Source organism: Panthera tigris, chromosome D1, assembly GCF_018350195.1.
Source record: "Panthera tigris isolate Pti1 chromosome D1, P.tigris_Pti1_mat1.1, whole genome shotgun sequence".
NCBI lineage: Eukaryota > Metazoa > Chordata > Mammalia > Carnivora > Felidae > Panthera > Panthera tigris.
In genome coordinates, this window is record NC_056669.1 from 89,407,586 (window position 1) to 89,420,136 (window position 12,551).

General features: G+C 42.7%; 1 protein-coding gene across 1 annotated transcript; it reads left to right on the plus strand.

Annotated features, from left to right (window-relative positions):
* Nucleotides 1–417: 417 nt before the first annotated feature.
* On the plus strand, nt 418–3,549 carry RAG1 (recombination activating 1). Its single transcript, XM_007082060.2, has one exon. The coding sequence runs from the start codon at nt 418–420 to the stop codon at nt 3,547–3,549; it is 3,132 nt and encodes a 1,043-aa protein (XP_007082122.2).
* The last annotated feature ends 9,002 nt before the right edge of the window (nt 3,550–12,551 follow it).

Here is a 12,551-nt window from a genome sequence, read left to right on the forward strand (position 1 = left end):
CCTTGTATTTCTTCAGCAAATAACTATTCAACCCTACTAGGAATTGTACTAGGAAGTGTACTAGGAATGTTGGAGAGACAGAAATGACTTACTCAGAGATTCTGTCCTCAAAGACCTTAAGGTTTTGGTGGAAAGAAGTAAGAGTGTACATATCTATGTAACACAAACCATGGTGGCTCACGGTGGTGTAAACAACCACGTGCACTGTCAAGGCAGGGAATGACTGTCCTCTGCTGTATGCTCAGCACCTAACATAGTGTATTAAAATGGGACGTTTGAGAAGTAACTTTTTGCATCAGTGAATGAATGAACAATTGAATGTATTCATTACTATTTCTTCCAAGATGCATCAGTGGGATATTGAATTTTTTGTCTTAATCTGACTTATTTCCATTGTTCTCAGGTAACTCAGCCATCATGGCTGTCTCTTTGCCACCCGCCCTGGGACTCAGTTCCGCCCCAGATGAAATTCAGCACCCGCATATGAAATTTTCAGAATGGAAATTTAAGCTCTTCAGGGTGAGATCTTTTGAAAAGGCACCTGAAGAAGCTCAAATAGAAAAGAAAATTTCCTCCGAGGGGAAACCCTCTCTGGAGCAATCTCCAGCAGTCCTGGACGAGGCTGATGGTCAGAAGCCAGCCCTGAGTCAACCGGCATTAAAAGCTCACCCTACGTTTTCAAAGAAGTCCCATGATGATGGGAAAGCAGGAGACAAAGCAATCCACCAAGCCAACCTTCGCCATCTCTGCCGTATCTGTGGGAATTCTTTTAAAACTGATGGGCACAATAGGAGCTATCCAGTCCATGGGCCAGTGGATGGTAAAACCCAAGTCCTTTTACGAAAGAAGGAAAAGAGAGCCACTTCCTGGCCAGACCTCATTGCCAAGGTTTTCCGGATTGATGTGAAAGCAGACGTTGACTCGATCCACCCCACTGAATTCTGCCACAGCTGCTGGAACATCATGTACAGGAAGTTTAGCAGTGCCCCGTGTGAAGTTAACTTCCCAAGGAATGCACCCATGGAGTGGCATCCCCACACGCCATCCTGTGACATCTGCCACGCTGCCCGCCGGGGACTCAAAAGGAAGAGTCATCAGCCAAACGTGCAGCTCAGCAAAAAACTCAAAACCGTGGTTGACCGAGCGAGAAGAGCCCGTCGGCACAAGAAAAGAGCCCAGGCAAGGATCAGCAGCAAGGAAGTGATGAAGAAGATCTCCAAGTGCAGTGACATTCATCTTAGTACCAAGCTTCTTGCGGTGGACTTCCCGGCACACTTTGTGAAATCTATCTCCTGCCAGATTTGTGAACACATCCTGGCTGACCCTGTGGAGACCAGCTGTAAGCACGTATTTTGCAGGATTTGCATTCTCAGGTGCCTCAAAGTCATGGGCAGCTATTGTCCCTGTTGCCAATATCCCTGCTTCCCTACCGACCTGGAGAGTCCAGTGAAGTCCTTTGTGAGCATCTTGAACTCCCTGATGGTGAGATGTCCAGCAAAAGAGTGCAATGAGGAGGTCAGCTTGGAAAAATATAACCACCATGTCTCAAGCCACAAGGAGTCAAAAGAGACTTTTGTGCATATTAATAAAGGGGGTCGGCCCCGCCAGCATCTCCTGTCCTTGACGCGAAGGGCTCAGAAGCATCGCCTGAGGGAGCTCAAGCTGCAAGTGAAGGCTTTCGCCGACAAGGAAGAAGGTGGAGATGTGAAGTCTGTGTGTCTGACCTTGTTCCTGCTGGCACTGAGGGCGAGGAATGAGCACAGACAAGCCGACGAGCTGGAGGCCATCATGCAGGGACGGGGCTCTGGCCTGCAGCCAGCTGTGTGCTTGGCCATCCGTGTCAACACCTTCCTCAGCTGCAGTCAGTACCACAAGATGTACAGGACTGTGAAAGCCATCACGGGGAGGCAGATTTTTCAGCCTTTGCACGCCCTTCGGAATGCTGAGAAGGTCCTTCTGCCAGGCTACTACCCCTTTGAGTGGCAGCCACCTCTGAAGAACGTGTCTTCCAGCACTGACGTCGGCATTATTGATGGCCTGTCTGGACTGTCCTCCTCTGTGGACGATTACCCGGTGGACACCATTGCCAAGCGGTTCCGCTACGACTCGGCTTTGGTGTCTGCTTTGATGGACATGGAAGAAGACATCCTGGAAGGCATGAGAGCCCAAGACTTGGATGACTACCTGAATGGCCCCTTCACGGTCATGGTGAAGGAGTCTTGTGACGGCATGGGAGATGTGAGTGAGAAGCATGGGAGCGGGCCAGCAGTTCCAGAAAAGGCGGTTCGCTTTTCGTTCACAGTCATGAAGATTTCCATAGCGCACGGCTCAGAAAACGTGAAGGTATTTGAGGAGGTCAGACCTAACTCTGAACTGTGTTGCAAGCCCTTGTGCCTCATGCTGGCAGACGAGTCTGACCACGAGACGCTGACGGCCATCTTGAGCCCTCTCATCGCCGAGAGGGAGGCCATGAAGGCCAGCAACTTAGTGCTGGAGATGGGAGGCATCCTTCGGACTTTCAAGTTCATCTTCAGGGGCACTGGGTACGATGAGAAGCTTGTCCGGGAAGTTGAAGGCCTCGAGGCTTCTGGCTCAGTCTACATTTGTACCCTTTGTGATGCCACCCGCCTGGAGGCCTCTCAAAATCTTGTCTTCCACTCCATAACCAGAAGCCACTCTGAGAACCTGGAGCGCTACGAGGTCTGGCGTTCCAACCCGTACCACGAGTCTGTGGAAGAACTGCGGGATCGCGTGAAAGGAGTCTCATCGAAACCTTTTATTGAGACCGTCCCTTCCATAGATGCACTCCACTGTGACATTGGCAATGCGGCTGAGTTCTACAAGATTTTCCAGCTAGAGATAGGGGAGGTGTACAAGAATCCCAATGCCTCCAAAGAGGAGAGGAAAAGGTGGCAGGCTACGCTGGACAAGCATCTCCGGAAGAAGATGAACCTGAAGCCAATCATGAGGATGAACGGCAACTTTGCCAGGAGGCTCATGACCAAAGAAACAGTTGAAGCAGTCTGTGAATTAATCCCCTCCGAGGAGAGGCACGAAGCTCTCAGGGAGCTGATGGACCTTTACCTGAAGATGAAACCCGTGTGGCGATCGTCATGTCCTGCTAAAGAGTGCCCAGAATCCCTCTGCCAGTATAGTTTCAATTCACAGCGTTTTGCTGAGCTCCTCTCTACCAAGTTCAAGTATAGATATGAGGGCAAAATCACCAATTACTTTCACAAAACCCTGGCGCACGTGCCTGAAATTATTGAGAGAGACGGCTCCATTGGGGCATGGGCAAGCGAGGGAAATGAATCTGGCAACAAACTGTTCAGGCGCTTCCGAAAAATGAATGCCAGACAGTCCAAGTGCTACGAGATGGAAGATGTCTTGAAACATCACTGGTTGTATACCTCCAAATATCTGCAGAAGTTTATGAACGCTCATAACGCATACAGAAACTCTGGGTTTACCTTAAACTCGCAGTCAGGCGTGGGGGACCCAATAGGCCTAGAGGACTCTCTGGAAACTCAAGATTCGATGGATTTTTAAGCAGGGCAGCCGCCTTTGTGTTGGTTTTGCAAATAAGTTTTCTTCTGGGTTGCACTGAGACCTTCTCCTGGCACCCTTCACTTCTGTGTGTGGGGCTTCACCACCCGAGCAGTGGTAGATCGGAGAGGCCAGAGGTGCCGAATCCATGTCAGCAATGGATAACTGATGAGCTGAGTGCTTGAGCCGTTTAGGGAGTTCAGGAAAGCAACAGGAGAAATCAGTTATTTGGAAGCTCAATATCTCAGAACAGGAGTAACTGCAGGGGCCCAGAGATGAACAAAGATGTGCGTGTGTGACTGAGTGCCGTGGAAAATCAAAGCTAAGGTTGTCAAAGAAATAGCCAGGGAAGTCAGGAAAGGGATTTGTCTTGTGGTTTGCATTCCCCACCCCCTCAATGTATTATTCTTTGTATTGAGATATAAGTGTGTGTTTTTTTTAAATACCATTTCTGTAGAATTCTTTATTTTATAAATTTCACAGATCTTGGCTTATTCCACAGGATTCAAAAATCTTTCAAAGCTTTTCAGATTTCTCTGATAATTACATCTTACACTTGTATGGCATGGTGACCTTTACAAAGTGCTCAGTGCATTTTCTCATTTGGTATTTTTATGCAGAAATACCCTAGAAATATCCAGAAAATTTTTGGAAAATCAGCCTTCTTCTGAGTCTCAATGATGTCAATGTCGAGTGACCTTAAGGGGCTTAGGGGGTCATCTGCCACCATGAATTTTTCAATAATAAAGTTGAAAGAATAAAACTGTTAGCTACAGTTAGTCATGAAATCTTCTGATAATACATTTTTCTTGTCTATCAGTAGCCAAATATGATTTTTATTTTTACTTTTTAATTTCAATTAGAGTCTCCAATGCTTTTCTATATAATCTTGAAGCCTTTTAAAATCTGGGTTGACTTACTGTATAAAAACAGATTTAATGTTTTACTGAAAAATTTCTGCCAGATTTTCTCCATGTGAAACCGGGGTCAATTTTACTAAATCCAGATTTCATGGAGTCTTTCCCTCTGCAATATGTTACTCTTTCTATTAAGACCAGTTTACTTTTTTATTATTTATTTTTGTTTTTATTTTTTGAGAGACAGCACAAACAGTGGAGTGGCAGAGAGAGAGAGAGAGAGAGAGAGAGAAAGAGAGAGAGACCCAAGCAAGCTTCACGCCCAGTGCAGAGCCTGACATGAGGCTTGATCTTGCCACTGGGAGATCATAACCTGAGCCAAAATCAAGAGTTTGGCTTGAGTGACTGAGCCACCCAGATACCCCAAGATCAGTTTACTTTTAGTGTATTCAGATTTTCATAGCAGGATACCTTTGTAATTTTCACACCTGCTCTGTTTAGATGAATCCTGCTCGTAGTAAAGAGGAAGAGTTAACATTTGTAGAGTGAGTTTTTGGGGTTTTTTTTTGTGGGGTTTTTTGGCCACTTTTGAATATTTTCACATTCATTTTTCCTCACAACAACCTGTGTGGGTGGATATTGTTATTATTCCCATTTGATGGAGGGTTAAACGATCTGCCTGAAGTTACTGTGATAGTAAATATCTGATCTGGAATTTGAACTCAGGCATTTTGTTTCCAAATTCCATGTTCCTTCCACCACAAAAATTAACCACCATCTTTTTTTTCTTTTTATAAGGCGGTATCATTGTTTAGGATCCAGAACTAATCACACTACAGTTTATAATTCTTAGGAGCAGAGATGAGTGGGTTTTACAAGTCATTATTGTGCTTTGAGCTCTTTGATAGAAGGGAATGCTAATGCCCCCAAGAGGCCCCCAAATCTCTGGTGGCTCCTGTTATTTGGAAACTATTGTCTTCATCCTTAGGAATTTGAGAATTGCCAATTGCTGGCAATTTAGAGCAGGCATGGGATTTTATATGCTAGTGAGTCATAATGATATGTTAGTGTTAATTAGGTTTTTTCCCTTTCTTTGATTTTATTGGCCATAATTGCCACTCTTCATACACAGTATATCAAAGAGCTGTGTAATTTAGTTGTCAAACGTGTGTCAGTGACATTATCCTAAATGATGTGCATTTAGTGCTTTTGCAGGGTTTGAGCCCTGAATTTTCCACTAAAAAATACAGCAGTCTTCCTTGCTTTTTATATGTAGCATATATATAAATTGCAAAGATATTCGTAATTTAGTTGTCAAAAATATATACAGATTTTAATTGTTTTTGTTTTTCTGGAGAATGCTGAGTTTTGTATTTTGTAAACTAATGGGCTTCTGAGCCACCCCTACCTTTCATCCCATTTAATCCTTACAGCATGTCTCTGCGCTAATAAACAGCTAAATTTATGTAATCATTCATTTCCTGAGGCATGCTGCTGCTGGTTATTTGCAGATTTTTCCCCCCATTTCCACTCTGTTACTTGATTGGTGGCACTGTAAATACTTTCTGATATTAAATTCTCCTTTCTAGCATTGCGGGATCTATTTTGAATGCATGTGACTAACAGCATGATTTATAGCACAACCTTCCCAATAATCTCTTAATCAGATCACATTTTGATAAACCCCAGGAACATCTGGCCGCAGGAGTTTCAATATGTAGAAATGCTGCCTCTGGTTGTTTGAGCCCTCAGTGTTGAGACTGCAATATCGAAGACCTGGTTTTATACTGGAGTTTTATTTTTGACAATGCCCATTGTAAATGCACGCACATTCTCCAGGGAAATTCACCACACTGAACAGAGCATTTTGTATTTTTTTTTTTTTTTTTTTTTTGGAGTGTAGACTGAGACTTCAGAAGTGCAATGCATTTTTCTCCAGTGAAACCTGATTCTACAAGTTTTCCTGCCAACCCACGGAGGTGCACTGCAGGGACCAGTGGTAATGGCTGATGTAAACTGATGAGTGGTTGGGGTGAGGTCAAAAAGTGCTCTGGGATTAATAAACACGCACTGAGAAGCAAGAGCAGGAGAAAAGATGTGTTTTCCTTCCAGGTGAGCTAGAGTTTAGTTTTGCCTCAATTTGTTTTCACAATATAGAGACGAAGATAAAGATTTTGTTGGTTGAGTATGTAGGTCTCGCATTACATCAAACAGAATTCAAATGGGGACTAGTAGGGTTTGTAAGCCAGTGGTGTTTGAGAGGAACAAATCACCATTTGGATGCAAATGATTTTTCACTGCAGATGTGTATGTGTCTTCAGTCGTAGACTGGGAGATGGTCTGTTCTTTCATTGTTAAGAAGTAAGGGTGTTTTAAGTAAGTTTACTTTCATTGTTTTAAGTAAGGGTGGATATTTTGTCCTATTTCATTTTTTCTCTTTAACTATAGTAATCTACATAAATATACCTCAGAAATCATTTTTGGTAAGATTTTTGTAAGAACGGCACTTCACTTAATTTTCTTGACAAATAATCATAAAGTCTGCTTAATGGCTTCCAAGAGCTTTCCTTTTTGTGTTTTAGGGAAAGTTCAGGTGCCAGGATGCAATGGAATTTTATCTGATGCAGCTTACCTATGTTTCCCTATCAAATGTTTTCAAATTAAACAAACTATGTATTGCAATACTTACTTTTGGATTTTAATATTTTTACTCCTTATTAATATGAATATTGTTTTTGTGAACAATTTTATGTTTAAGTATTTGAAATAAAGTTTAAAATTTGAAAACAGAGTGTATTGTGATTTATATTCAAATAATAATATTGAGGGCGACATTTGAAACAATGAAGTAACACATTTTTTCTTGAGGAAAATACAAAATAAATTTGGTGAACTTTAGAATAAAGGGCAACAGAGTAGTGATAACGAGTATGATTTATCCTAATATAGGCTGAGACCATTTGTTTCTAGATATTTGAAGTGAATAGTAAGCCTTTTGAAAATATAGAATTTGAAAATCAGTGGTTTTTGGCTCTTTTTGAGAATCAAATAAAATATGGGCCTGTTTCTCAGAAAATTCACATTTTCATACCCTGAAAACTTTGGTCACAGTGGTCGACTTGTCCAGAGCCACACAGGTAATGGCAGGAATGAGCTAGATCCCGAGTTCTTTTGTCCAGTGTTTTTTCTAATGGTGATATTGATGGTGATGATGATGATGATGATGATGATACAAACATCAACAACGTCTGCCACTTAGCAAACAGGTGTGGTAAGCAATGGCACATGGTTTTCTCTTTGGATTCTTTCAGAGCGGGTACTGTTACCTCCATGTTGCACATGAGGTCACTGAAGCTTAGCTCAGCCAGAAAAGGGCAGGCCTGCAGCTCCACAATTTCCCCTCCAGCTCTGTCCAGCTTCCCTGTACACTACTCAGTCATCTCTTCATCATCCATGGATTTTCAAGCATCTCAGCACATCTTTGCTAGAGACCTCTGAGCTCCCTTCTGCTTAGAACAGAGATTCAGCCTGTCTGCTTCTGTGCAACCGTACCAGCTTTTTAAAAAAATATTTTTAAGGGTATTTATTTATTTTAGAGAGAAAGGGAGAATGAGTGGGGGAGGGGCAGAGAGAGAGAGAAAGAATCCCAAGCAGGCTCTGCACTGTCAGCATAGAGCCCAGTGCAGGGCTCAGCCTCACGAACCATGAGATCATGACCTGAGCTGAAATCAAGAGTTGGACCATTAGCCAACTGATTCACCTAGGTGCCCTGTACCAGTTTTTAAAATATTGAAATCTGTTTGTACTTGTAGGCAAACAGCCTGTGTCCCCAAGGCCCCAGTACTCTTCCAACTCTGGCAGCCCTGTCTCATCCTCAAGGAACCCAGATCCAGCAAGTAACGGGTTAACACTAGCACATCAGGGGGCCTTAAGAACTGCCTCAGCGCCATTTTCTTCCATTGATTTTGTTAAAACTCTGCTATCCTTGCTTTGCTTTGTTTTTCCAGTTTTGTTGAAATATGATTGACAAAATTGTATATCAAGTGTACAACATAATAGTTTAATACACATTGCAAAATATTTACCATAATCAAACTAATTAATGCATCTATCATTTCACATTGTTACCTTTTATTGTGGTGTGGGGAGGGTGCTTAAGATCTACTCTCGGAAATTTCAAGTGTACAATACGGTATCATTAACTGTCGTCACCATGCTGTTCACTAGATCTTCAGGACTTACTCATCACAAAACTAAAAGTTTGGACCTTCTGACCAAGTATTTGAATATTACTCCTGCCTTTGAGAATGAAGCATCTCCTTACCCCTTAAGGCCCGGCTAAGTTCTATATTGTTCCTGATAGCCTTTCTAACTACTTCAGCCTATATTTTAAAGAAATATGTATAGGATACCTTCTATGCACATGCAGTGTGTGCCTGGCACTGGAGATACAGTGATGAACAGCACAGTTTTTGCTCACAAAAAGCTAGGTGGAAGCAGACATGAAGACAACAGTAAGCCTAATAAATGCATCACCGCACACTCTAGTAGATGTTATGAAGAAAAAGCACTAAGTTCAGTTTGAGTATAGTAAGACAATGGAATTTAAATTGGGGGGGTCAGAAAAAGCATCTAGGAAGAAGGAACCTTTAAGGAGAGATGGGTAGAATGGGTGATGTGGGGGCAAGTGTGGGGGGTTAGACCAAGAGCAGACTTCACCCGTGGGAAGATTCTGAGGTGGAGAGCAGTTGGTGGAGTCTAGGAACAGAAGAAAAGTCCCTCTGACAGGAGCAGATAGAGTGAATGCGAGGAAGGGGTTGTGTGTATTTGGAGAATCAGGCAGAAGCCTTATTATGCAGGACATGGCGGGTGGGGTAAAGACTTGACTACTACCCCGGTGCAAATGGAAACCTTTGAAGAGTTTTAGGCGGGCAATGGATGCCATCCAAGCCACGCCAGGAGTGGGGCATGACTGAAATGTTTTCAGAAGGTATGCATGGGAGGGGATTCGTCCAAGATTAAGAAGGGTCACGCATAAATATTTCAATGACGGAGTAGCGATTTCAAACATTTTTTTATGTCAATTATACATGACCTGCTGATTCATGTGTCTCACTACCTCACACAACTGTGTCTAACCCTAGGCAGGAGGATGTGAGGGAGGTTCTGCAGCAGCAACATCTTCTCATGAATTTAGCATTTCTTTCCATGACAGTTTTCCTTCTTTCTTGTGGAAAGTTCCTTTTCTCCTTGGCTTCTCTATGATTGTTTTTCCTCTCTTCATGGTGACAATGTATCTCTGCCTTCACAAAATACACACTGAGTTACTTGTAGGCCAAGTATGTGCATTTAAGTTTATTGATTTATTTATTTGAGACAGAGAGAGAGAGAGAGAGCACGAGGAGGGGAAGGGCAGAGCGAGAGGGAGAGAGAGAATCCTAAGCAGGCTCCACGCTGTCAGTACAGAGCACTATGTGGGGCTTGAACCCATGAACCATGAGATCATGACCGGAGTCGAAGTCAGACACTTAACCGACTGAGCCACCCCGATGGCCCCAAAGTTTGAAGCTTCTAATCAAGGCTTGCTCTCTCGGGTGACCAGCCCCCATGCTGAAGTCATCCAGGGCTGTCTCAATAGAACAAAAGACTCTCCTAGCACCCTTATCACTCAAGAAATGCCAGGAGTTTTAGGAGCTCTATGCCAGAACCAGGGACAAAGACCAAATATCTTCCTCTGACACCACATTCATAGTTTTTAATGGTTAAAAATTGATGATTTGGTCATCTTTAACATGTACACCCACACCCCTCCTCTTTTGGTTATCACCATACATTTTGGAAGGCACTTTGAGCAGTCTTTTCCACATTTTAGAGTTGTCTTGGACACAACATCTCTTCAGCTAAGGCCAATATAACAAAGGAGACTTAGAGATATTTTAGTCCAATTTTTAAATTTTACCACCATATTCCAGGTTAAAAAAAAGAAAACTGTTATTGCAAGGATAGCTTGCACTATACAATTTCAAATTTGTCACCAACTGCTTCCAGTATACGATTTCACTTTCTGTAACTCTCCTGTCCTGCCCCTTGCCCCGTTCTGCAGTAGGACAATAAGTTCCCTAAAGACGGGGCTCTTCTTTTGTTCCTTTTCAGGTCCCATAATATTTATTGTGGATCTTGGATTATATTTTCTTTTTTGTTTTTTAATTTGAGAGAGAAAGTGCATTTGAGTGGGGAGAGGGGAAGAGAGAGAGATAGAGATAGAGAGCGAGAGAGAGAGAGAGAAAGAGAAAATCCCAAGCTGGTTCCACACCGAGCATGGAGCCTGATGCATGGCTTGATCCCACAACCCTGGGACCATGACCTGAGCCAAAATCAAAAGTCAGACATTTAACCAACCGAGTCACCAAGGGACGGCCAAGGATGTTGGATTTTCAATAAACACTTACTGATGGGTCCCCTGAAATAGTCTATTAATAAGGGAATTAAGCCAGAGATTCAAGGGATCTTTATCCTTAAGCTATACATACTCACAAGCCTTTTTTTCCCCATGTTTATTTATTTTTGAGTAAGAGAGCATGCGTGGGGGAGGGGCAGAGAGAGAGGGACAGAGGATCCAAAGCCACCTCTGCACTGACAGCAGCAAGCTTCATCTAGGGCTCGAACTCACGAACTGTGAGATCATGACTTGAGCCCAAGTCAGACACTCAAGCAACTGAGCCACCGAGGAGCCCTATATAACTTTTCTTTCCTATTCTAAAAATAATAATTTAAATGAATATACATTTACTGGATTGATATCTAGAGACAGAATGAGGTATTGGTTCTCTTAGTAATAAATGTGCTGTATTAGATGTTTCTTGACAGAACTATGTTTGGGAAAATGTAATATCATTTATGGCAAATTCCAAGTCAAAAGGCAATGTTCTATGGTAGAGTAGAATTTGGTGGTGTATAAATCATTTGAAATTCTTGTGACTGTGGGTTAGAATGGCTGCCTATTCAAGCTAAGTTTACCAAGAAATGCCCAAGAGTGGTACAGAAATAGACAAGTCCTAGGTGGTCTCACAGAGAGAACTGTGACCATGCTGAGAGAAGAAGGGCAGAATGATCTCCTCCATCATATGAGCCCAGTAGGGACCCAGGAAGCAGCTGAGAGAAAGCTAGATATAATGATGTCTGGTGGTTAAGGCTGAGATACAACTCAGGAGTCATCATGAAGCTGATAACCTTGGCCCTGTTGGGGTGTGGGTATTGTAGCAGAAGCCAGTGAGAAGGGATGACGACCCTTAAGGACCAAATGCTTCAACCCTACTCATTCCCACTTCTGGAAACCCAGTATTATGTTTCTCCCTGGAACCTGGATAAAAAGCTGGGTAAAGAGGGTAGACCCTAAATTTATTGAAATTAAATTTCCAACACACAGTGAAGGTGATGCATAATACAATGTGAGTTATAGAAAACTACAGATGGTTTTGTCTCTTGTACTGCTGAGTATATAAGCAGAGATTTGTAAGTGCTATGGCCATCAAGGAGGTAATGGGGTTCAGAACAGCCTTTCTGAGGGAGAAGGTATCTGAACTGAGATGTAGAGTGGATAGGAATGGGCCAGATAGCCTAGGATATTAGCAGGAGTTATAAAGCACCAGAGGAAAGGCATGCCCAGCAGAAGGGATGGGTTGCTCAAAAGCTTAGTTTAGTATTTTTGGAGATTGAATACAAAATGCGAAGAGTAGTGAAACAGGAGGGGGAGGGGACAGGGCAAACGGTATGAATGCAGTTGTATATGACTTTATTTTACCGATGAAAACCTCAGGGAGCCGGCCCCTTGCTTTAGGGTCACGCCATTCCATACTCCCTTTGTTTACTATGTTTTAACCAGACTGACCTTTCAGTTCCTCAAACGTGATAAGCTTCATCTCACCCCAGGGACTTCAGACTAACTATTCCTTTTCCTTATGCTTCCTCTCTTTCTAAGACATTCAGCCCCTTAAAATGGTCACCTTGGAAAGCCAAATACTTATTTATTGATATTATTCTATGTAAGCAGTTTCCAGACTTATCTTTAGGACATATTTATGAGCCATATCAGAAAGACCATTTGTACTCAGACTTTCTTTTTTCTTTTTCTTTTTAACCTAAAGTGGT

Excerpts from the sequence above, each read along its gene's own strand:
- RAG1 (XM_007082060.2), top strand. The coding sequence starts at position 418 with ATGGCTGTCTCTTTGCCACCCGCCCTGGGACTCAGTTCCGCCCCAGAT.